Source organism: Medicago sativa, chromosome 4 (assembly GCF_051527215.1).
Source record: "Medicago sativa cultivar Bolivia chromosome 4, Bolivia_mono, whole genome shotgun sequence".
In the NCBI taxonomy this organism is placed as follows: domain Eukaryota; kingdom Viridiplantae; phylum Streptophyta; class Magnoliopsida; order Fabales; family Fabaceae; genus Medicago; species Medicago sativa.
Genome location: NC_140752.1, coordinates 63,573,530 through 63,599,719, shown reverse-complemented (window position 1 = coordinate 63,599,719; position 26,190 = coordinate 63,573,530). Strand labels below are relative to the sequence as shown.

The 26,190-nt window shown below is 29.9% G+C and overlaps 1 protein-coding gene and 4 long non-coding RNA genes across 6 annotated transcripts; 1 reads left to right on the top strand and 4 right to left on the bottom strand.

The window, feature by feature from the left end:
- Positions 1-937: 937 nt before the first annotated feature.
- LOC146930621 (CLAVATA 3/ESR (CLE)-like protein) lies at positions 938-1,966 on the bottom strand. The gene is made up of 3 exons (XM_085708310.1): positions 1,803-1,966; positions 1,472-1,539; positions 938-1,347 (listed from the first exon to the last, which is right to left on the bottom strand). Exons 1-3 carry the CDS (start codon positions 1,900-1,902, stop codon positions 1,267-1,269), a joined length of 249 nt encoding a protein of 82 aa, XP_085564436.1. The 5' UTR covers positions 1,903-1,966; the 3' UTR covers positions 938-1,266.
- Positions 1,967-5,907: 3,941 nt separating this feature from the next.
- On the bottom strand, positions 5,908-6,652 carry LOC146930620 (uncharacterized). The gene is made up of 2 exons (XR_015006434.1): positions 6,164-6,652; positions 5,908-6,082 (listed from the first exon to the last, which is right to left on the bottom strand). It is a non-coding gene; the product is annotated as an uncharacterized LOC146930620 (long non-coding RNA).
- A 5,063-nt stretch (positions 6,653-11,715) lies between these two features.
- Positions 11,716-14,419, bottom strand: LOC146930619 (uncharacterized). Its single transcript, XR_015006428.1, has 3 exons — positions 14,217-14,419; positions 14,028-14,128; positions 11,716-12,053 (listed from the first exon to the last, which is right to left on the bottom strand). It is a non-coding gene; the product is annotated as an uncharacterized LOC146930619 (long non-coding RNA).
- A 2,761-nt stretch (positions 14,420-17,180) lies between these two features.
- Positions 17,181-20,765, bottom strand: LOC146930618 (uncharacterized). Of its 2 annotated transcripts, none has more exons than XR_015008347.1 (3): positions 18,504-20,765; positions 17,743-17,841; positions 17,181-17,375 (listed from the first exon to the last, which is right to left on the bottom strand). It is a non-coding gene; the product is annotated as an uncharacterized LOC146930618 (long non-coding RNA). The 2 variants fall into 2 exon arrangements; XR_015008348.1 differs by having other exon boundaries at positions 20,294-20,765.
- A 936-nt stretch (positions 20,766-21,701) lies between these two features.
- Positions 21,702-23,180, top strand: LOC146930617 (uncharacterized). The gene is made up of 2 exons (XR_015008346.1): positions 21,702-21,964; positions 23,037-23,180. It is a non-coding gene; the product is annotated as an uncharacterized LOC146930617 (long non-coding RNA).
- The last annotated feature ends 3,010 nt before the right edge of the window (positions 23,181-26,190 follow it).

Here is a 26,190-nt window from a genome sequence, read left to right as displayed (position 1 = left end):
TGAGATCCAAACCAATTTAACATGGTGAGCCGGGTTAAGGATTGCAATTTAGGAATTGGACTCAGGCCCACTCTAAGCGTGAGGGTAGGTGTTGAAGTTGGTTTTAAAGTTGTTTGCAGTTTATTATTTGTCCCACATAACTCAATTTCTCGCTATTAAGTGTATAAGTATGCTTGAGTACCCTCACCTTTTAACAAAGAAATTTTCTGTTAATAGTTGTTTTTTGTGATAGAACTATATGTAGGGACTAGCTATAATGTTTGATTTTTGAAAAATAATGCGAAATTGATTAATAGTGCTCTAAATAGAGTGCAGAGCTTTGAACCTGCAATTACAAGCTTCTACTTGAAACTTGAACATGTGTTCAGCCAATTTTAACGAAGAGACAAACATACACTTGACTATATATATTGTATTGTCTGTTTGCTCCAAAATTTGAACAAACATAACAAGTTAGTAAGAAATACCTTATATATAGAAAAAGCTAGTTAAAAAATAAGTCGATGTTTGTTTTTCTTGTGGTAATTTGTACAATACGAATAGGGGTGGGAACAGGTCAGACCGTCCGACAGGGGCATACGCTCTAGCCTGTTTAAAGCCTAACTCGGCCCAACTCGTTTAATAGAAAGGTCATGTTCAAGTTTTTTTTAAAAAGTTTGTTTACTTAAATAGGTCAGGCTAAGGCTTACAAAAAAGCCTATTAAGTCCGTCAGACCGGCCTATTAAGCTTTTTATATATAATATATCTTCCATTACTGATATTGTTGAAGTTGTTTTCATAAACTTCAGCCTTCATATGATTTTGTTATTTAATAGCAGGATTGTTGTGATTAGACCTTCGTAAAATTTCGTTATTTAGTAGCAGACATATTCGTGTGCTTTAGGCCTTCATAAGTTTTGACCTATTTAGTAGTAGACTTATACATGTTGTAATGCCTTAGTGTAAATTTGACTTTTAAATAGACTTTCAGGCTTCATCAGACCTTTAAAAAGGTCACGGCAGACCTTGAAAATGAGCCCATGACGGATAATAGGTCAGACTGACCTATAATTTTTGAAGTGGGTCAGATTTAAGCCTAATAAAGCTCGGCCCGGCCTAACCCATTTTAACCCCTAAATACGAACATTAATTAATACCATTTAAGTACAAACACAATGCCCCAAAGAGTAGAATACACGAATCCATTGATCTCTAATGACATGAAAGAAACATTTATTGATATCACTACTGAATGCTGATGATGTTGAATGAAGATTTTCATCTCTTTAAGGTTTTGTTGGTGGGCGCTGCTGATTCCCTTTTGGGCTGGGCCCTGATGGGCTTTTACGACTCTTCTTTTCTTTAACCTGTGATTTTCATTGCTCGGATCAGAATATAATTATGCAATTATCATACAATTACCAATAAATTAAAATGAATAAAAATTCACATTTGAAAATAAAAAGTGATTGATGTCTTTATAAAACTAACCCACGAAGGTATGGCATGTTCAGTATATGGCTTTGGGATAGCCTGTAGGGTTCTGAGCTTGAAATCAACTGTTGGCAGGAATAGAGAGTTATGTGAGATAGAGTATAATCATTAGAGTTTTAAATTGATTTATAAAATTAAAAAATCTTGTTCATCTATTCAATTAAGTACATTGATTATTTACTCCTTGCAAAGTTGACACAGCTCAGAGGAATAAAATATTTTACACGTATGTGAATGTAATTTTCTTAAGAAATATATGATAAGTGCAAGATTGTACCAAAAAAATAAAATAAAGTGCAAGCTATTTGTGTGAGAATGGGGGAATTACCTGATTGATTAGCCTGAACATTGGCATTGACGCGATTGAATGCAGAAGCTGCAAGTAGAAGCCATGCAAAGAGAAGATGGATGGAAAATTGTCTTCTCATCTTTGGCAAAGCTTGAAGTGATTATAGTGAATGTAATGGCACTTTTAATGGGGTAATTTAGGGTTACAAATTTACATACATGATGTACATACTCCCTCCGTTCAAAATGAGTGTCGCTTTAGCCAAAAAAATTTGTTTTAAAATGAATGTCACTTTCAGTTTCCAATGCAATAATAACTTTTTCTTTTCAATTGTACCCTCCAATTAATACTTTGTGCACCACTTCCAAAGTATTATTTTTAAAACTAACCAATAGTTAATAAGGATAATTTGGTAAAATAATCATTCTCTTTCTTTTAATCATTGCATTTCTTAATATGTGTGTAAACACCTAAAACGACACTCATTTTGAAACGGAGGGAGTATAATTTTAAGAAAACGCCCCAAATGAACATTGTTTAAGAAGTCAAAAAAGTAACTTTTGAATAAAAAAATTGTATATTTATTACTGTGACAAATGTAAATGTTTGATTTGTATTTTCAAGACACAATTTTGTTTTATAGATTTCTTAAACAACACCGTTATAACACTTGTTAACAAAAAAAAAATCATTTGGTAATTGGTACTATTGTATAATCATGATGCAATTGTACCCAAAAAAAATAATAATCATGATGCAATTTGAAATTTTACGTGAGAATGTTTGTTAAAAGATGGCAAGGAATCCTATGACATTTACGTGAGGAAATGTGGGACCATAAAAGATAGAGAATCTGTTTTTGTCCTCATAATTATACTATATTGACGTCTTATATGTTATCATTGCTTTCATGACAGTGCTTTACTATTCTGTCGGCATCCTTTCTCAAAATGGCAATATATAGTTAATTGAAATCTGAGCAATACTACTATATATAGTGTAAATATTGAGCCTTGAAACATTATTTAAGATTTTTGTTTTTCATTTTTTTAAGAAGATATGAGGGTAAGAGTGATTTTAGGATTTGAGAGAGAGGGAGGAAGAAGAAAATGTTGTGTTTTGTGATTTTTGGAGCAAGATATCCTATTTATAAAGTCGGTTTGATTTTGAAATAAACCGAACCCATTTATTTTCAGTTTTAAGTAGGTGTCTTAATTGAGCTTTAATCTAACTCTCATGACTAAAAATAAAAAAAATTCTTGGTACATTTTAAACTACTTTTTGCTACCGATAAAATTCACTGGCTCGTGATGATTATTTTTTCAACGGAGTTCTCATTTTAGAACGTTCAAAATTTCAAACTTCAGTACTTTTTTAACAGAGAACAATTTACATAGCATAGCATGTAGAGAGATGTTACAACATTCACTTATGTTGCAAAAAATTATTTAGTCTTGTTCAAATTACACGGAGGAAAGAAACAACACTAAACAAGTTCAACATACCAATATACACAACTCAAACAAAAAAAATCACAATATTAGTCATGCTTGCACAAACCACATAGTCATGTTTCGATTACTCATAAGAAATAAACATTTAGTCATAACTATAGGTAGTGGCGGAGCTAGAAATTTTATAGAGCCTGGGCAAAAATTGTAGAGCCAGGAATTCTTATGTGTGCGCGTGTGAAAATGTTGAGTTTGCCCAATTTTTTTTTTTTAAGTGGGTTAATAGGCTATTGAGTTGGGTCAAATATAAAGAAAGTATCAATTGAGTTCGGGCGATGGCTCCGCCCCTGACTATTGGTTCAATAGACAAAAACTCTAGCTCTAGCTAATGTAAAACTACGGGTCTTACGTCAATATTTAAGTTAAATGTTTTATTTAAAATAAATATTGTTACTTTTGTAGATCAATAGAGGATTTTATAGGGTTTCATCTCACACCAAGAAAGCCATCTTCCCATGGTCTATGGTGTCTTACGCTCCTGAGAAACTTGCACTTGTGCTCTCTTTTGTGCAAGTAGTCAATTATTTGTTTGCATGAGTCTTTAAACATTTCATAATATTAATAATATAATTATCTTCTATTTAATTAACACAAGATTACACGAAACACAAGTCTTTTACTAGTTTATAAACAATAAAATAACTTTCTAATGACACATATTTTTAAAAGTGTCTCTTTGAGTAACTTGACAAATGTCTTAATTTTAAATAAGTAAATTACAAATTATTTTCTGGCGACTTCTATAGAAACTTGGGTTTTTCGATTGACACATTCACTAAGTTGAATGATTCTTTATTACTCATGTCGAATATATGCATGTAACATGGACCACGGTTTTTTTATTTAACACAAGTCTTACTCAAAAGTGTTTAGATGAGATGACTCAAATCTCTTTTAACTTAACTAAGGTTATGGGTATGAATACAATTTTAGGCATGCATGCATCGACATTAATACTTTTAGAGAGAATTTGTCGTTCATTATAAGTCCCACAAGACTTGATAAATTAGTCTTCATGACTACGCACGGAGGATAAATGATTTGCAACAAAAAGAAACTCGTTATATTTAGGCCATGTCATACGCTTTCTAAGGGTGACAAATTGTTCAATATAACAATATAAAACTATTCTAATCAATGAACTCATCAAACCTATTACATGAATAACCGACAAGGGAATGGCTTCTCTATTTGAGTTCTTTTCCAACAAGTTGCATGTCAATTATTTATCATCTTATGCCTATTCTTAATTTCCTTTTGTATTACACCAATGATATGTTATGTGCAAGTGTGAGTTAAATGTCCTACATCGGATAGAAAAGTGGAGGTTGAACATTTTATAAGCAAGAGAACTCATAAAAACATTGCCTTAAAGTTTTAGGTAAGAGTGTGGCGTCTCTCTTACTTGTGTGGTTGCTCTGCCTGAATATGGGTGGTCCCCCGAACTCCCCTCGTGACCCAACACGATCACTGGAATAGGCCTTCGACATTCATCCAATCCCAAAACCTATATTTGGTCTGATATTCACTTAACCAACAAAGATTCTAATATCTATAATTAACATCACATTTCTTTCGACAAAGAAAAAAACTCTAATCACACTAATATCCCTAACATCATATTTCTTTCAAAAATGTCTCTAAAATCATATAGAAAATATATTTTTCCACACTAACACGATCAACCATTCCCTTGTGGTATAAACATAACTTTTAGGCTTCTTACATGATGTATCAAACACCTAGCTAGTTCATACTTACTAACCTCTTTATATCAATCATAAGAACAAGAAAAAATTGTAACACTACACAATATTAATAAACAATTTCTACGGTGCACTTAAAAAATTGATATGTATCGGTACATCCGATCTTTAAATTAACAATTAAACGAGTTTTTTTGAGAAAAAAAATTTACTTTCTATGATTTACAATTGTAATAACTAAATATTATTCACCAAAAGTTTCGGTGAAATAAAATCTAATTTTTCTAAATTTTTATTAGTCATAGTAGTGAATATTGACCGATAATCGACTCGGTAAGGGTACTGGGTCACTGAGTCAACGGTCGAACCACACTACTAAAAAAACAAAAATTAGTGAGGAAAATTTAATGAGGGAAACATGAAATCCCTCTCAAATTCCGTCACTAAATTTTGCGACCAAAGAATTTGTGAGAGATTTCATTTTTTCTGTCACTAATTTTCCTCCCTAATTTTGCTTTTTCTAGTAATGCCACCGGGTCACTGATCGAACCGCATGAAAGAATCGGATTAAATCGGTCAACTTGATTGTGTCACTCGGCCTTTATAATGAAAATCTCATATTACATTGTATGATTTTGCTCTCTAAAAAAATTTACTACACTTTAAAAACTAAAAAAATTAACATAATTTCTGAAGTTCATTTTTTAAATTTAATCCACTGACTATGATACAATTACCAATCAAATACAAAAATTAATTTTAAACACAAAACTGATTTTCATAAAAAGAAATTACGCTATTTTTATTCTTGAGAACAGAAATATGCTATTAATCACAACAATATTTACAAGCAAGTGTATTTTTTTTGTATTAAAAATAATTGTATATAATTTTGCAACATATCATTAAGCTAAATGAAAAAGATAATTAAAACATTAAATTTAATATAACAATAAAAATAAAATAAAATGTGAATTACTGTCACCTCTTGCAATTGAATTTAATATAACAAAGAAGAAGTAAAATAGTTCAACAACTGAGAGCATGGCGTGTTGGTGGTGCATTCTACATTTCAAGTTGTTGTTGCTGGTTTGATTCCCACCTAGGCAAAATTGAATTTCTTTTTTTTTTTTAAATATAACAGGCGCTTGTTTCTTGAAAAAAAAACCGGTCAAGTGTTTACCCGGTCGGATTGAGGAGACCTCCGAGTCACCTGTTTATTCCGGTTCTGGCCGAGTTGCACCGGTTCATAGTGAGTCAATAACATGATTGATCCAATAGATGAATCGAACCGGCTTACCCACCGATTCCCAGTCGGACCGGTTCGACCTGCCGGTCCCGTCAGAGTTTTAAAACTGTATAATATGGAGTTATTTTTCAACTTTACTATGATTTAATGCAGTAACACAAACTATAGCTTTATACATAATATAGTTATTTGGCAACCTATGATTTAATGCAGTACCACTTTATAAACCTACACGACGGTACTTCATCATGACCCAGACATAGAGATTTTGGACAATCAAAATCATCAATACAAATAGCAAGTGTTGTGATATAAATACGAATAAAAAGAGTGCCATTGAATGGGGATAAAATTTTGCCTATAAGGAAAAAATGAAATGGATGCCAAAGCAATACTAGAAATTTGGTTTTAGCAACAACCACATTCCGTCGTAAAACAGTCGCAAACTGTTCTCTGAAGGTTTGTGCGACGAAACCGAAATATGTCGTAATAATGGGCGTCGGAAAAAATTTGCGAGGGAAAATTAAATCCGTCACAATTTGCTCGGTTCACATATGATCGCAAACAGGAAAAAATTCGACGTTAAACCTCAAAATAATGTCATTTACAACCAGATTTCCGTCACAAATTATCGACGCAATAAAAATTCACAAATTTCTGAGGGAAATGAGCTGTTGCAAAATTTCTGAGATCATACTCCGTCGCTATGTTTCTAGAAATTTATGTAGCATCACAGAAAAAGCCGATGCTAATTTGCATGCCAAATATTTTGTGACTTTTAATTTTCCATCGCAAATAGTAAATTTTTTTTTGTGCATAAACATAAGTTTATGAAATTTCTCAAATCTTTCTCAAAATACTTTTGTTATTGTTGAGGATGACTCGAAATTTGGTGTTTTGGAGTTTTGGAGGAACAGAGAAATCGTGACACGATTTCGTGAGCGTGGCACGATTTTGGTATGTCGTGAGCATGTTTTCTGGATGTTCAATCGTGACACGATTTTGGCAAAACGTGACACGATTTTCGGCTTGCTGGGCAAGTTTTCAGGATAAGGTTGGTCGTACCTTGGGTCGTACGTATCAACCGTGTCACGATTTGGACAAACGTGACACGATTTTGACAGATCTGAAACACGTTTTAAGCACTCCATGACCCATTTTGTTGGGTAAGCTTGGTGAATCTCATGGAAACCAAAGGAGGGAACTTTTAGGGTTTTAGATACTAAATGTTGAGGGTCTTTGGGTGAGGTTCAAAGCTTCAAGATGTGAATCTTAGAGAACCAAAAGAGGGGGCTCTTGGGAAAAGGGTTTGTGCCTTTTGGGGAAGATTCATGGGGTTGGGAAACACATGAGTGAAGAGTCTTTAGTAAGCAACATGGGTGAGTCTTGTGAAACCAAAGAAAAGAAGATCCTTAGTGAAATCAAAGGCTAAGGGTTGGTTCTTTTTGGGGGGTTAGACTCTAGTGTTGGGAAACAATTGTAAACACCTTGGGAGAGTGAAAATTCATGAGTGTCTTGTTCATTGGTGAGATTGGGAAAATGGGTAGAAATTAGGGTTGTTCTTGTGAGCTTGTTGAAGCTAATTTCTTGTAACTCATTTGTATCTCTTTGTAAGAACTCATTGATAGTGGATTGGAGAGATCAATCTCTCCCACAGAGTAGGTCAAGTTGGACCGAACTGGGTGAACATTTCTTGGTGTTGTTATCTTTTCTTTACTCTCTTTATCTTGTTTATTCCTTGGTTGGATTGTGGTTTTGCTATGCACTTGGTTTATAGACTAGGTTTATATTGTTGTTGTTGCTTGTGGTTAATTTTGGTTGTTGGTTGCCATTGATACTTGCTCCACACATCATAGTTTGTATTGGTGTGAAATTTGAGTCCGGAATTCACAACAGTTATATAAGATAAGATGAATCACAAATATCAAAAATTTTAAAAAACAAAATACATACAATACACATTAATATTTGAATCAAGTTTTGTCTGTGGCAATTGCGATTGCTTTGTCCCCCATAAATATTTGTTTACGCATGTGACATTCATCACAAATATATATATATATAAATCAAGTTTACGATTACGAGGGACTAAGCCATTAATTAATTTCTTGTAAAAAAAACATTAATTTATTTTTTTATTCAGGTTGTAAGAGAGCAAACCATCACAAATGTTAAATAATTTTTTTTAGACTTAATTGCAGTTTTAACCCCCCTATGTTTCACAATCTGGTGATTTTTATAAAAAATAATAACAATTTTACCCTTAAGTTTACCCCCTTCTGCAATTTTGGCCACTTGATATGATTTTGACCCAGTCAACTCACACGTGGCACCTCACTTAAGTGAGTAGGATGACACATGTGTATTTTTTTATTTTTATATTTACAAAATTCAACTCATAAATAATAATAATTAAAAAAGAAAAAAAAATCTTTCTCCTGCTACACTTCTTGAAGCATCCACTCCCTCTAAAGGAATACGATTTTTCAAACACTTTTTCCACTATAGACTTTCTTGATGTTATTGGTGATACAACCTTAGAGCTTTCCGGTGAAACATATGAAACCTCCATGTGTCTGAAAAAGTGGACACACCTAACAGTCAAACAAACCTCGTTCCCGCCACCACCGGAATAAGATTTCTCCAGTGGAGAAAAGGATGGAAGAGAGAAAGTGTAGCTGACATGAGAGGAGAGGAGAGAAGAGAAGGGTGAAAAAATGATTGGTGTGGAAGTGTCGAAATACGAGAAAGAAGAAAGATTTTTATTTTATTATTTTTATTTTCTTTTATATTTATTATTATTTATGAGTTGGATTTTTTTAAAATTAAAAATACACGCGTGGCCTCCTATTCACTAAAGTGAGGTGCCACATGTGTATTGACTAGGTCAAAATCAGACCAAGGGGCAAAAATTGCAAAAGGGATAAACTTAAGGGGAAAAATTGTTTTTGTTTTTTATAAGTGGTCAAAATCGTCAGATTGTGAAACATAGAGGGTTAAAATTGCAATTAAGCATTTTTTATTCAAATGACGTTTGTGGTGGACTAGTCCGCCACAAAGTTTGAAAAAAGGTTTCCCTTACAAAAACCTCATTTTTTATAAATACCACTCTCACATTTTCTCATTTCTCACTTCTTTCTTCTTTCTAAAAGAGTAGTGATATTTGAGCATCCAAACTTTTATACCGTATAAAATACATCTAAAACAAATGTGAGTTTCATCTAGAGAGAAACAAATTATCATAAAAAAAAACAATCATATGAAAATACAATGTGTAATATGGATATTTTAGAACAACTATAAGAAAAATCGTATGAATATACAACCTCTCTAATACTATTTTGGCTAAAGTGCACTTTTCCCCCCTTAACTTTCAAAAACTTGCAATTTTGGCCCCCTAACTATGAAAACTACAATTTTGGCCCCCTAAGTTTTAGCCCCATTGCACTTTTGGTCCTTTTGGCCAATTTTGACCGGTCAACGCCTACGTGGCACGCCACGTGTGTAATTATTAAATTTAAAAAAAATTAAAAAAGCCACTTAAACATTTTTTTAATTAAATAAATAAAAAATCTAATTAAAAATATTTAAAAAATCAGGAAAATTGAAAAATTAATAAAAAAATCGAAAAAAATTCAGAAAATATTTAAAAAATCTGGAAAAATGAAAAATTAATAAAAAAATTGAAAAAAATAAAAAAATTCTGGAAAAATAAAAAATTTATAAAAATGAAAAATTGAAGAAATACGGAAAAAATTTAAAAATTCTGGAAAAATAAAAAAAATCTGAAAAAATACGGAAAAATTTAAAAATTCTGAAAAAATTAATAAAAATAAAAAATGATTAAAAAAATAAAATAATCTAATAAAATGAAAAATAATAAAAAATTTTGAAAAAAATAAAGAAGATTGAAAAATTCTGAAAATATTAAAAAATTGTGGAAAAATGAAAAAACTTTTGAAATTTTGGAAAAAATTAAAAAGATTAATCATTTTTAAAAAAATGAAATTTTTAAAATTTTCAATAGTATTTCTCGAAATTTCGAAATTTTCATTAGTATATATGTCGAGCTTAGGTTTTTTCAGGGTATTTATTTCAAAAAAAAATTCCGGGAATTTTTGTGTATTTATAAACCGAAAATTTTTGTGTATTTATAAACCGAGAATAAGGGAAAAAATATGTGTATTTATAAACCGAGTTTAGGTTTTTTTTTTGTATTTTTCGAAATTCAAAATAAGGGAAAAAATTTGAAATTCGAAATAAGGGAAAAAATTCGAAATTTCGAAAAATACACAAAAAACCTAAGCTCGGTTTATAAATACACATTTTTTCCCTTATTCTCGGTTTATAAATACACAAAAATTTCCTGTTTATAAATACACAAAAATTCCCAAAAATTTTTTTGAAAATAAATACACTGAAAAAATCTAAGCTCGACATATATACTAATGAAAATTTCTAAATTTCGAGAAATACCAATGAAAATTTCAAAAATTTCATTTTTTTTAAAAATGATGAATCTTTTTAATTTTTTCCAAAATTTCCAAAATTTTTAATATTTTTTCAATTTTTTTATTAATTTTTCATTTTTCCAGAATTTTTTAATATTTTCAGAATTTTTTTAATCTTTTTTATTTTTTTCAGAATTTTTCATTTTATTAGATTATTTAATTTTTTTTAATCGTTTTTTATTTTAGTTAATTTTTTCAGAATTTTTAAACTTTTTCCGTATTTTTTCAGATTTTTTTATTTTTCCAGAATTTTTAAATTTTTTCCGTATTTTTTCAATTTTTATTAATTTTTCATTTTTCCAGATTTTTTAAATATTTTCAGATTTTTTTTTCAATTTTTTATTAATTTTTCAATTTTCCTTATTTTTTAAATATTTTTAATTAGATTTTTTATTTATTTAATTAAAAAATGATTAAGTGGCATTTTTATTTATTTTTTAATTTAATAATTTCACATGTGGCGTGCCACATAGGCGTTGACCGGTCAAAATTGACCAAAAGGACCAAAATTGCAATGGGGCTAAAACTTAGGGGGCCAAAATTGTAGTTTTCATAGTTAGGGGGCCAAAATTGCAAGTTTTTGAAAGTTAAGGGGGGAAAAATGCACTTTAGCCTACTATTTTTTTAGTTTAATTGTTTGTGGTGGACTAGGCAGCCACAAAAGTCATCTCATTTCTCCCAATACTGTTTATGGAAGATTGGTCCCTCACAAATCCATTTTCTGATTAAGACAAAGTAAGACATTTGTGATCAGTTAGGCAGCCACAAATGTTTCTAACAGGCAAATATGTGAGAGATTTTGGCCATCACAACATATCTCAATTTTGTGGCCGCTATTCATCATTTGTGATGGCTTTTAGCCCCCACAAAAGAAAATCTTGTATTCACCTTTCTCACTACATCTACTTTTTTTTTTTTTTTTTTGAGGGATCACTACATCTACTTTATGATGTCAAGTTGATGTAGGGAGACACATTAAAAGAATGCATGAATCATTAATTGATTTATGACATGTTTATATAATTCAAGTACATGTTTGTTAATGATGCTCCTGAGATGCATGTATTATATGTTATTACTGTAAGATATGCGTCTTATGCATTTGTTTTCATGTTTTAAAGTACAAGCTTACAAACTCGAGAGTAAAACAAATAACAACAGAAAATAGTCTAGATCCCTATATAATAATATTGGAGTCGTAGGAATATTTCATAACGAATAGAAAGAAAAAAACCAACAATGCATATGTCTTTATCTTCTCTCATTAGCAAAGCTCCCCTGATTGCTTTTCATTACCATAATTTTTGTGTAATCTGTATATAGAAATGCATAGAAGAAGATACCACCCAAATAAATGGCGGGTACATCTTACATGATGTTAGAAGTATATGGCTTAATATATGAATACATAGACAAACAACATATATAAAATCACAACAATCATGGAAATATAATATTATATGATATATTGGAAGATAATTAACCACTTCATATGCATGTGGTGCCAAACTAACTCATGAAAATATGAATTAAGAGGGCATGATATATGTGACATACAAGTGCAAAAAATATGCAGTTTTTATGTCTTCATATATATAGTACACTCTCACGAATATGATATTGTTATGTGAACAATCAAGATATGTCCAAACATAAGATATCTAATATAATCCATTTATAATTTCCCTATCGAACGCCCCTCAAGGATGAGATTTTCCCCCATGTGTACATCCACCTTTCAAATTTAAAGATGATTTCCCCTTGCAGAAGAAATTCAAATGATAATGATGCCTTAATTCACAAGTAAGTATCATCCTTGTCTATTAGAATAGGGCCTTAACAATATTCACTAAGTACCATTCTTATGTTTCATAGCCTTGGTGGCTAGTCATCAACCATGTACCATTTTTTTCTTACGCATCCTAAGTTAATTTGCTTATTGAAGATATAGGTTATTCATTAGTAGCTATTGGTTGAGGTTGGTTACTAGTTAGTTAGTGCCTTTAAATAGACATGAGTTAGTCAAATTGTAACTAACTTCTTTATTTATAATACTACTCATTCTCATCAATACAAGAATGTTATAGTTTTCTCTAAATTTTATCCAGGGATGCCATGTTTCATAACATCACATGAGTTCCATTGTTGCTAATTCAACTTGGGCCAGACGATGTCAACAAGTGTTATTCTAACCTTCTTAGACCTTATTCACTTGATATAAATCATAAATATATGTTACAAATAGGGGTGGGAATAGGTCAGGCCGTTCGTCAGGGGCCTATGGCTCGGCCTACTAAAAGCTCAGCTCGGCCTAGCTCGTTTAATAAATGGGTCAAGCTTGAACTTTTTAAAAAGCCTATTAATTTAATTAGGCCAGGCTTAGGCTTATAAAAAAGCCTATCAAGTCTATCAGGCCGGCCTGTATACGAGTATATTTTTTCATATTTATTATTTATATTTATATACCAAAAAGAATTATTGATCCTTCAAATTCTCATACCACAATTATTATTATTTCAGTTTTTTATTTTATTTTGTATGGCTTGCTACTTATATATTTATATATATTTGTGTGAACTGTTAAGACTTGCTACTGATATGCATAAGGTCAAGTATGGTTATTAGATTAAGTTTGGAATCCTTGTTGACATGATTATTCTTGAGTTTCTATCCATCTATGAATTTTACAATTATGTTTCATTAGTTTAATCTGTATCTAATTAATGTTTATCTCTATATTAAGTACGTTACACAAATTGAAAGGAAAAAAAATTGATGAACAAACTCTATTAGAAATTTGTAACATAAACTAGGCTTTTAGACAGGCTAATAGGCCAGGCCAGACTTTTAAAAAGGTCAGGTCAGACTTAAAATAAAGTCTTTGACAGGTAAAAGGCCAAGGCTTAGGCCTTAGTTTTTTCAACTAGGCCTAGCCTATTTAAGTAAAGCCCGACTCGGCCCGGCTCATTCCCACCCCTAGTTACAAAGCATGATAAAATACTGAAAAAATCTTCAAGATGATATTCTAAAGTCTTAAACTCAAACATTCATTCCCTTGATATTTAAACCTTATTTCTTATCTTCTTTCATGTTATATCAAGCATTTAAGTCATATTAGTGTATTGCTAAGACTTGAATAAAACAATTAACACATTTCTAATACTATGAAATAAATTGAAAATGTTAGAGAAATATATATAATATGAGACACATCATACAAGTAATAACATGTGATGAGAATTATAGTTAATCTTAGAGGGAACAAAGAACTATTTTTTTCAAAATACCTGTCAAACACAATGACAATCGAAAAAAACACACTTCGCGGTTTTAGGAGAACAAAAAAGTTGTGGACAAGCAGCATCAGTTACACAAAGACCACCAAATGCTATCATAAAATATAATAATAAAATAACGTTAGTGATAGGATATGAATGATTGTGTATAAGAAAAAAAAAATATGAGAAATGGCTTACCATCGACATGAACTAGAGCAAGAAATAGAGAAATAAAAAATGTCATAGCATACACAAACTTGAAAATTGCAGTCATATTATTTGATCAGTTTATAATTTAAAACATTTGATGGTATGCTTACTTCATTTAAATAGTTTTTAATACTTTGAAATTGCAATAAATACTACCTAAAAATAGAATCACGGTAAAATGTATCCAAAGTACAATGATATGTCATGTTTGTCCCTTTAGCTCAAATAATTAGTTACTTGACCTTTGAATGGATCTAACTATAGAAATTAATTGATTGTATTAAAAATTCTTTTTTTAACAACCTTTCATTATTTTTTATTTTTTATCTAGCTTTTCATAGAATACGAAGGAATAAACACAAAAGAGAAATAATAGCTTTTTATTTTTGATCTAGCCTTCCATACAATAAGGAGGAAGAAACACAAAAGAGAAGTAATAGTCTTGATGATGACAAACTTAGCCGCAAAAATAATACAACAATTAAGCAAAAATATTTTGTTGCAAAAAATTAAAAGTATCATAGGATGCAAATATATGCATAAATAAACCTCATAATTTTGTATATACTTTTTTCCACCCTTTCATACTTTGTCCATACTTCCGCATCAAGCCCCAATAGATATCGTGATTTTGAACTTTGGGGGTAATCATTCTGCCTTAGTGGTAACAACAATTCCTTGAAGCAAAAATAATTTTTTATTTTTGAAAACGCAAAGGTTATGAAATTCATGCCAATTAAACAGGCATTATTACGAGTAGCAAACAATAAGTGATCATATGTAGTTTTTTAAGACTCAACATATTTTAAAGATTGATTGAGAAAAATTAAAATCAATGGGTTGCCTCCCTTTCAAAGCTTCTTATAATGTCATTAGGTCGGCACCTCAACCACAATTATGGTTTATTATATGCAAGAAAGAACACATCATCATTCATCTTCCTCTTGTTTGGTAGGAATTCCATGAATTTGGCATAGATCGTAGAAAATTCAAAGTTCGTATCTTTCCCTCGGCAAGCTTTTAGAATTTGTGGTCTCCCATCTTATAGAATAATGAGACACGCTACAAATTAATATTCCTTTGAATCTCCAATTTCACGAAGTTTGACAGAATTGAAAGCTTGTCTACTTGCACCATCACGTCCTCCACTACTCCATATGAATGTTTAATTGTTTTATTTCCAACTCCTAGAGTAACACTTAATGGCTTCACCTCAACTCTTTCGATATTTCTTAGAATTGATAATGGCATCAAGTTAATTTTTTCACCTTGATCACACAAAGCTTTTCCTATGGATAGTTTCTCAAAAGATTGGAATTTACTGGGTCTTTTTTCTCTGGAGGTAACCGTCTTGAAAAGATGGAACATCAACTTTTGGTTAAAGCAATAGAATCTTCACCCTTGACCTTCCTCTTTTTGGATAGAAGTTATTTCATAAACTTTGCATGGCATCTTCTCAAGAGCTTTAGCCAAAGAGATGTTGATTTGAAGTCTAGTAAGCAACTCCATAAAAAAATTTAAACTTCGTATCATGCTTCTCATTCTTCTTTGAGATACGGGTATGATACTACACCATTTTTGGCTTTAGGCAACGAGTCATTAGGCCACGGCTGGAAAACAGTGGCCTAAAGGGGTGATAAGCCACGGTTGTATGGACGTTGATAGCGTTTTAAAATTTTTCATTAACATGTTAAAAACCGTTGCCTATTATCTTTTAGCCACGGAGTTTAAATGTGGGAGTAAATCAACCGTCGCCTATTCATTATAGGCATTGCCATTTAGCCGTGGATATCTCGGCCACAATGAATAACCGTGCCAGTTTCTTATACAAAAGACTATCTATATATATCCGTGGCCTATGCATGTTCTAGCCACGGCTTTATGCTAAATTATGCCACACTGTATAACCGTTGCTAATAACCTGACCTTCATTATTCTCCCAATTTTAGTTTAGGGTTAACCATAATTTTGGTCTCTATAAATATATTGTTTTAGTTCCTCTAAAATTTTCCTTCAATTTTTAGTCCCTATAAAATTTTCAATCATTACTTTTGCTCCCTATTTTAAAGTAAATATTTGTAATTTTTTTAATGAAATTGTATATAAATAATTATCATATTGTAAAAATCACTCCTAAAAAAAATTAGAATTTTTGAACAAAACATAATTTAAACATTAATTTATTACGGTAAAAAATATAAAAGTTTATATTTAATTCATGTTTTGGTAAAAAAAATTAATTCTTTTTGGGAGAAAGATGTATAATAAATAGGGGCATGTATGTAAAGAAATAATTAATGTAGTTTTAAATAGCAAAGGGGTCTTATAAAAAAGGACAAAAAAATTCTCAAAAGGGTATTATAATTAGGGACGGAGGTAGTAGATTAAAATTATAAGTATGCACAGGTATTTGTGACTTTCAAATGTAAATTATAAGTAGGGATGATACCCACAAATTTAAATAGGTTGGACACGGGTAAGGGTAGTATACTGCCTGAACCCGCAACCCCGCATATACATATTTATATAATATCAAAAATAATTTATTTATTTTTGCTGTATAACTAATTAATTTATTTAACTCACTACTACAAAATACCCCCTTTAATAGCATTCATTTTAGCGTTTAATAGCGCTTTTGAAGCGCTAAGAAAGCCCCCGCTATTATAGGTCAGAAGCCTATAATAGCGCTTTTGAAACGCTATTAAATAGCAATGCTTCAATAGCGCTTTCAGAAAGCGCTAATATATCCTTATTTTTGTGCTATTAAAGTCGTTTTCTAACAGACGTTTCTTAGCACTTTCTGAAAAGCGCTATTGTAGCCTTTCTACTCTAACAGGTGTTTCTTAGCGTTTGACTGAAAGCGCTAATAAAAGTTACAGTAATTTTTTTATTTTAATCTACAACCACAAACGCTATAATTAAATCTACAATATAAAACGCTATAATACGATACTGAAATATGAGATTATTACAAATTGATCATAAACTTAATTACAAATGTCATAATATTAATCAATCCACAATTACCAAAAGAAAAAGCACCTAAAAGCAGCCACAATTACAACAAAAAAATACCTAAATTTAAGAGGACTCGTGACAAGTTATCCAACGTCTAGTTGATAAATCTACCAGCAACATTTTCTCCTGTGTCGTATAATATGAAACAATAAATTAATTAACATCGAATTTCCAACACAACCAACAGTTTAAAATAACTCAAAATTAACGTCTAGTTGTTTTTATATACTATAAGTTGTTCTATTAAGCTATCATGGAGAGCTTATGGAAATAAGTTGAAAATAGTTTGTGGACATGTCATAAGCTATTTCTATAAGTTCTCACTAACGATCTCACTAACATTGCATATTATCTATTAATACACATCTTCATTCTAGATTTAGTAGGGGTCCCTAATATGTGTATCAATCTTGGCCAAAATATATTAGTACTTAACAACAATCAACAATTTAACTACTTATAACCACAAAACACAAAAACAACGATTTCTTACCGCTATTGAAGGAAAACAGAGGCAACGACGGTGGCCACGACGGATGCTCCTTGTCTTTAGTTCCAATTGATGAATCAACTGATGCTCTATAAGGAGAATCTATAAGGAGTAGCTATAAACAATTAGAAGCTATAAGCCATAAGCAAAAACAATCGAAACATAGAAGTCTAGTGATTTGATCTCATATATTCATATCTATATATGATAGAAAAAGAAACATAAAAGTTATTAATAAGTGTGACATAGAAACATAGAAACATAAAGTCTCCAATCAAACACCTATCATCATCATTATGGATACTTTTCATAACTCCTCCCACATATATCCCCTCACTTAATATTTTGAATTTGGAAATTACTAACATGTGCTCTAAAGACTCATGTTAATGAACTATGTATGATAATTTTGTCTTAAAATCGTGTATTAAAATTCTTAAAAGTGCCCATAAAAAAAAATCTTAAATGTACTGTAACAATACCAATTATTTTGACCAATTCAAAATTTATGCTTTTGAATTCTTTAACTTCTGCTGGAAAAAAAGTTAGCAAAACCCTTTTAATTTTAAAATAAATCAATAATAACATTTAGAAAATAATACATTTCTTGAAGAAAAGAAATAGTAACATGTAAAAGAGTAATATATAGGATTATGGTGCTATGAAATGTGCATAAAAGTGGGAATAAATGGTGGACAAAACTGCCCAAAAAACTACCGGACAAGTCCCAATTTAAACAGTAGAAGCACCCAAAAAAACTACACCTTAGAGATGCCAGAACTGCCCAGCCAAAACAGACTCATCCAAACAGCCCCTACAGAAAACCAGCACAGCCGAACAGCAGCAGGCTCAAAACGGCCACACACAAACAGGACTGCAGAACCACAGCTGAGCCAAAAGCGCAGAAGCCACCAAAATAGACACGGAACAGCAGTAGGCAGACAAACTAGGCATCTTAAAAAACCTCAAACTCCAAAACAGCATCCCTCGCGACTTTGTTTAGATTGAAAGTGAACAAAATCATGACATGACACCGTGACTTTGTTTTGAATACGCATATTATGAAAAAAATTAGTTGCGCGTATGATTTAGTCAAACTCACGGTAGATTCAATATACACTAAAGCTTCAAAGAAACTCTGTCCAGATTTTCAACATGTCCTTTTTCTTTGACAATCTATGATCAAGAAATAGGCTAGGAGGAAAGTAAGCCATGTTCAGTAATAAAAAGCATCACATGGAAATTTATTAGAATAGAGAAATAAATGTACATGACTTTTTAAATCATGATCACAAATCAATAGATCAAAAGTCACACCAAAAAAAGAAAGAAAATAAACCTAGGAACAGGAACAACAAACACTAATTAAAAAGATCTAAATTTTTTAAAAAATTAAGTAAAAAGAGCTCATTTCTGAATTGAATATTCAAGAGACAGGGCTTAAGAGTAGTGGTTTTGCAGGAAAAATAAATATATGTTTTGATCAACTTTTTGGAATTTTAGAATGAAAAATAAAAGACACTAAAACAATGAGTTATTTATTTCCATAAACAAGCAGGGAGGAGTGTTAATCATCATATTTATAGACCAGTTTCTTATTTATTTATGAATTTTAAGAGACTCTTGGTTCAATGAAGACATATGTATTGGATAACTTATGTGATTGATGGACAACAATTACACAACTTATTGTTATTTGGGAAGAGGCACCAACAATGAAGTGGCAAGTATTCATTCAAAAAGTAATTAGTATAGATGCTTACACATGTGAATAACAAAAAATTACACAATACTAGTAACACTAGTTTAAGCTGAAAAATTCTTATGTACGGACATTGGGCTTCAGCTGTATTAGGCCTAAGCTTCCACATTCTATAAGTTGTAATTACAAATTTCCTATTTTAAGAAAAACATGGCCAATCAGAATCCAATAGATTGTATCCTCAATAAAAAAACCTTTGACTCTCCATCCAGAATTATATGATATTCAAACATCAAACAAAGTATCTAACAATGTACTACTTCAAATAGATGAAAACATAAAATAGCTAATCTAAATGACATGTCAATGACACTATTCTATCGATCTTACACTTGAAGTGAAATCATATTTTGTATTGATGCTACAAGAGTCAATACAACTATCTATAAGAGAAATAGACTAGAATTTCAGTTACTGTAGAAAAACTAACAAAAAATAATCTAAATCCTACACCATACGATTTCAGAAAATCAAATAAACAAGATAAATTACTCAAATAAGATATCGGTTTTAGCTAAACCAGAACACACAAGGCTTAACCCTAATTTTGATTACAAAACCCATCACAAAACAAGCTTCATTTTAAAAATAAAAAAAAAAACAGTTTGACCCATTTTGAATTTCACTCAAATAAATGTTGAATCCGAAAAAAAATCAAATATTTAGGTCCATAATTTAGTTCAAAGCTTCACCTTTTATGAAATCAGTGAACAAAATCCTTATACAGTTCAACACAAAACAAAATCATTATATACTCAAAATCAAAGCAAGAGAACAGTAAAGGAATGGTACCAGAGAATCAGAAGAGCGATTGAGAAGAAGATAACGTGATTGAGAGGTTGATGAAGGGTATCGATGATGGAGGAGAAGCAGCACGTCGGTGATAGAGAAGTTCGGTGACGAAGGAAAGAAGCTGAATGCACAATGGAGAGAAGCGTTGTGTTCTTTTTTTGTTTTTTTTTTAAACAAAGAAAAGCACTTTATTTTGTGGGCCCGCCTTTTTTATTTATTTCCATGAAGCCCAAACAATAGCGTTTGTGAAAAACGCTATCTATACCCCTCTCCAACAATAGCGTTTTCTGAAAAGCGCTATTAGTGCAAACAAAAATAATAGCGTTTATACAAAAGCGCTATCTAACCCAGTTTTTAACATGTTTTTCTTAGCGCTTTCTGAAAAGTGCTATAACAGGTCTTTGAGTTGCATTTTCAATAGCATTTATCTAGAAGCGCTATTAAACTTGTGCTATTAAAAGCCAAAATTGTGGTAGTGACTATTTAAGCCTACACCTAAACTTAAACCAAAAAACTGCTTAATACAATAACAACTCCATCATGTCAGTGTACGATTCGTACTATTTTATGAGTTAATTTTAAAAAATTTGGACCACACTTTTATTTCAATTGAGATGTTTTTATTGTCTTTTCAAAGTTAAAGTGCAAGTAATGAGTGCGGGTATGGGCACTTAGATACCCATAGGGTATGAGGACAGGGACTAAAGTTGTTGCTCAAGAGGGTACGGACACAGGTACGGGTATTTTTTATAAATGAGGGTATGGTGAAGGGCACTGTATATAGTACCCTACTCATAGGATACCCATTGTCATCACTATTTATAAGTATGTGTATTTGTGAAACAAACTCAAAAAACCATATTTATATTTTTCAATGACAACAATAATACAACAAATATAACAAATATTCTTATTTTTATAGACGATAGAGAAAATAAATATAAGAAAATTGAACTGATTTTGTAACAAGAAATCCCTTTTATATAATTGCATCCAAACAAACTAAATTATTTTTTTAATAAAAATATTTTTATTATTACCGTAAACAAATGAAAAATACATTTTCTTTTTTTATAAAATCTATAAAAACATAATCTCTAAATTATCTAATGTCAAAATCATTTTTATTTTAATTCGTAACAAACGATCCGTAAATTCACGGGGATTAAAAAATTCAAATTTCAGTCCTTTTTATTTGAAGATATTTCGTTTTGATTTTATTTTAAAAAATGAGATCTAAACCATTAATTGAGAGTATAATAAAATAATTATTTTAATTTATCTCATCCCCTTAATTTGCTCACGTGACATATCTCTTAGCCACACAAATTTTATTTTGTTTCTTATTTTATCTTCTTGGCCCCACTCCACCTCCACAAAATATGATTACCTTTTATTATTATCTCCCATCTCACAAAACTCATAACAATGTCTCTCATTGTTCCTTATTGAACCACCACCACCGTAGCTTGTCGGCTTCGATCTGGACACCATGTTTGTCGATCGGAAAAAGTGTCCTCGTTTTCTTTATCTTCTCGACAAGAGCTTTCTTTTGGTCCAATTAGTTTCATGAAAGAAGCAACTTTTTGTCGACCCATTTTTCCTCTTCCGCCGTAAACCACCGCGCCGGAGTACCTATGTCTTCGTTTGTTACTCCTCCTCTAGCAAGTAGTAAGCATTTTTCTTCTGAAAATTCCTTAGTTTATGCTTAAAACATGAAAAACTTCATTTTTGTTTGAAACCCTCATTTTTCCCATGTTTAAGAATCCGAAAATTATCATTTTTCTTGTAATGAAATGAACTTCTATGTTCAATTGAGTGTTTATCTTGGTTAGTTTATGCTTAAAAACTGAAAAACTCTGATTTTTATTAAACACTATAAATCTATTTGTAGTGTTTATTGGTGGCTACACTATAGTTTGAAGTTGTAAAAGATATTATTGTTAAGTTTAGCTTAAGTGTCAATAAGGTTTGATTCTCAAACTAGTGTTTTAGAGATTTTATTGTGTAAGGATAAGATTAATTTGAGTATTTGATGGATTAGATGTTGAATGATTAATGTTAAATTTGGGTTATGAATTGCTACTATAAATTTCTCAAGACACAAGTTTATATAAAAGTGCATTTTCTATTTGTGTTCAACAAGTTGTCTATAGTAGTGATAAGTTGTCTATAGTAGTGATAAAGCTAGTCACCTTCTTACAAAAAAAAAGTAGTGATCGTCACAAGTTAAATAGTTTAAGTTACGCCGGTTGTGTTGTACTTGTTTAGTTACAATTGAAGGATTTAATTTAAGTAAGCTTGAATCAATTTTTAAAATACTAAACTTTTGGTTTTGCCTAAAGTCTAATTCTTGAAGTGATGCTTTTGTTGCGATAACTTGTTATAAATTAGTTACGAGACCATGGTTGATATCAAATTGTGGTGAAAACTTTCAATAGTTAGAAGTATGATTAAGTAGAAACAATATGTGATTTCAAGTTAGTTATCAATTGGAACATTACAAGCTTGAGATCATTAAGTTCATAATTTAAAGCTTTAGGTACTTATATGTTGTTTAGATAAAATGTTGCAAGACATACTTTTTGTTTGTAGTTTTTAGGAGTGAGGTGTGAGTGGTGCTAATTCAACATTTGAATGAAGGTACTATATGATTTTCTTTAACCGATAAGTGTCATTTGTTATCTATTGTTTTAGCTCATGTTGATTAATCATATGAACATTTCATTGTTTGGTTTTTTAGGTAGCTCAAGTGTCGTTCACAGGGATGTTGCTTAAAAAATCACTGGAATCTTTTGAAGTTGGATTGTTCATCTCATTGGTGTTCTATATGTTGAGTATTGTACCAAAAAAGAAAAATGATTAGTCAATAATTCTATTGTATCTAGTGGAATTAGTTGTATATTTATTAATTTTTTTTACAAATAGTTGTACAATTTTTGTAGAATTCTTTTGATGTAATGATCACAATGTATATTTGAATCTAATTTAAGTTATTAATGTTATTGATTTTTAAAAAAAAAATTGTGAGAATCATATAATATCTGATTTAATATAATGATTTCAAATAATTTTTATAATTTTCCTAAAAAAAAATTATTTATTGTTTTTGGGCATAAATTAAAGGCAATGGTTATTCAATCATGGCCTAAACAAAAACCGCGGTCTAAAAGGATTTAAGTAAACTGTGGCCTAAAGAACAGGCATCGGTTCCTAGAGTGTAGCCAAGAAACAACCGTCGCCTCTACCTAACACCAAAACCGCGGCTTATTGACGCATATAAGGCACGGTTATTCGTATTCGTGGTCAGAAGTCCAAAATCCGTGGCCTGAACCCTAAGGCAACGGCCGTATATACCACGCCTCAAAAGCGCGGCCTAAACGTATAGGCAACGGTTTAAGTACCTATTACCACGCTTTTCCAGCGTTGCTTAAAGCAAAAAATGTTGTAGTATTATGAGATGTTGTCAAGATTCTTAGGGTGTGTTTGGATTGAGGGTTTAGGAGGGGAAGGGAGGGGAGGGCTCACTTTTTGTTTTTAAATTACGAACAATATAAAATGTATTTTTAAAATAAATCAAGTGTTTTTGAAGTATTATATGATCATTTATCATGTTGTTAATTCAATTTTCTAAAAATCATTTTATAATGTCGTAATTTAAAAAAGAAAAGTAAACTCTACCATCCCTTCCCCTCCTAAACCATCCATCCAAACACACCCTTACTTTTTTCTAGTATTTGCCGTCTATTTTTCCTTAGGGTGAATCTTTGTCAATGAGTGTTTCAGATATTATGGCATTATCATTCTCTTTCTCTCGTGGGTTCACCTCTTCACTTTCTTTGTGTTTCAACAGTTTCAGTTTTTCTCTTTTTTGCTTCCAATGGTGTCAATATATTCTTACTTCTTAACTCGACTACCATTTTTGTTTGATTGTTAGGATAGTTGCTCTCTACTGGCATAATTTTTTCACTTGTGCATCTAAATTACTCATTTTCCTCTCTAATCTTCCAAATGTTTCTTCATGATGTTGGAGGGCTCCTTGTTGAATTCTTGCAACATATGCAATGTTTTGATGTGATGCCTTCATAAGTAATGTTATCATATACGACCGGCCTTCTTATAGGTTAAGAATTTCACCTCTTGTTGAGAGAAGTGGGTTCTCCCCACCCAGTGTGAGTGAGTAGTACTCAAGCAACACCGGTGGATGAGTATTGTTGTAATGATTTGAACTAGTTTATAGCAAGGTTATCCATGAATTGTTACCTCAAACAACCATAAACACAATACCCTGGGAGCATTGTTCTATCTAAATGTGATAGAAATTATTATTATTATTATTATTATTATTATTATTATTATTATTATTATTATTATTATTATTATTATTATTATTATTATTATTATTATTATTATTATTATTATTATTATTATTATTATTATTATTATTATTATTATTATTATTATTATTATTATTATTATTATTATTATTATTATTATTATTATTATTATTATTATTATTATTATTATTATTATTATTATTATTATTATTATTATTATTATTATTATTATTATTATTATTATTATTATTATTATTATTATTATTATTATTATTATTATTATTATTATTATTATTATTATTATTATTATTATTATTATTATTATTATTATTATTATTATTATTATTATTATTATTATTATTATTATTATTATTATTATTATTATTATTATTATTATTATTATTATTATTATTATTATTATTATTATTATTATTATTATTATTATTATTATTATTATTATTATTATTATTATTATTATTATTATTATTATTATTATTATTATTATTATTATTATTATTATTATTATTATTATTATTATTATTATTATTATTATTATTATTATTATTATTATTATTATTATTATTATTATTATTATTATTATTATTATTATTATTATTATTATTATTATTATTATTATTATTATTATTATTATTATTATTATTATGATTATTATTATTATTATTATTATTATTATTATTATTATTATTATTATTATTATTATTATTATTATTATTATTATTATTATTATTATTATTATTATTATTATTATTATTATTATTATTATTATTATTATTATTATTATTATTATTATTATTATTATTATTATTATTATTATTATTATTTTTTTTTTTTTATTATTTTTTTTTTTTTAATTTTTACTGAAAAATAGAGTTAAATCTTTTTGGGGTTTTGATAGTATTTGACTAAGAAATAAAAACAAAACAAAATAAATACTAAAACAAAATATTTTTGAGAATTTTTAGAATATTTGACTCAAAGATAACAACATAAACGAAAAGCAAATTTTTTTTTGTATTTTGGAAATATTTGACCTTAAAATAGAACTAAGGAAAATAAAACAAAAACAAAACTTTTAGAATTGGCTTTTTAGAATATAAACAGCACAAATCACAAATGAAGATATGACATAGAAATAAAACTAGAAAAAATAACTATAAAATATTTTTAGAGTTTTTAGAATATTATGAAATAAAAATAAAACCAATAGAAACAAAACTACAATAAGAAAAGTAAAGTGAATTGCCTTGTAGAAAAGATCACGATTCCTAGCAACGGTGTCAAAATATTTGATGACAAATTTGGCAAGTGCACCAAACCGTTCAAGTAATATGGTAGTAAGTGTATCTTCACTGCATGGATTGTTATTTTCAACAAGTAATATGGTAGTAAGTGTATCTTCACCGCATGGATTGTTATTTTCAACTCAGCAATTTACTAAACTTTATATTAAAAACTATAAATTTGGGCAGTTTGCAAGAATTGTTTGGTTTGTAGTGAAAAGTAAACAATTTTGTTGATTTAGATGTTTTAGCGGCAATT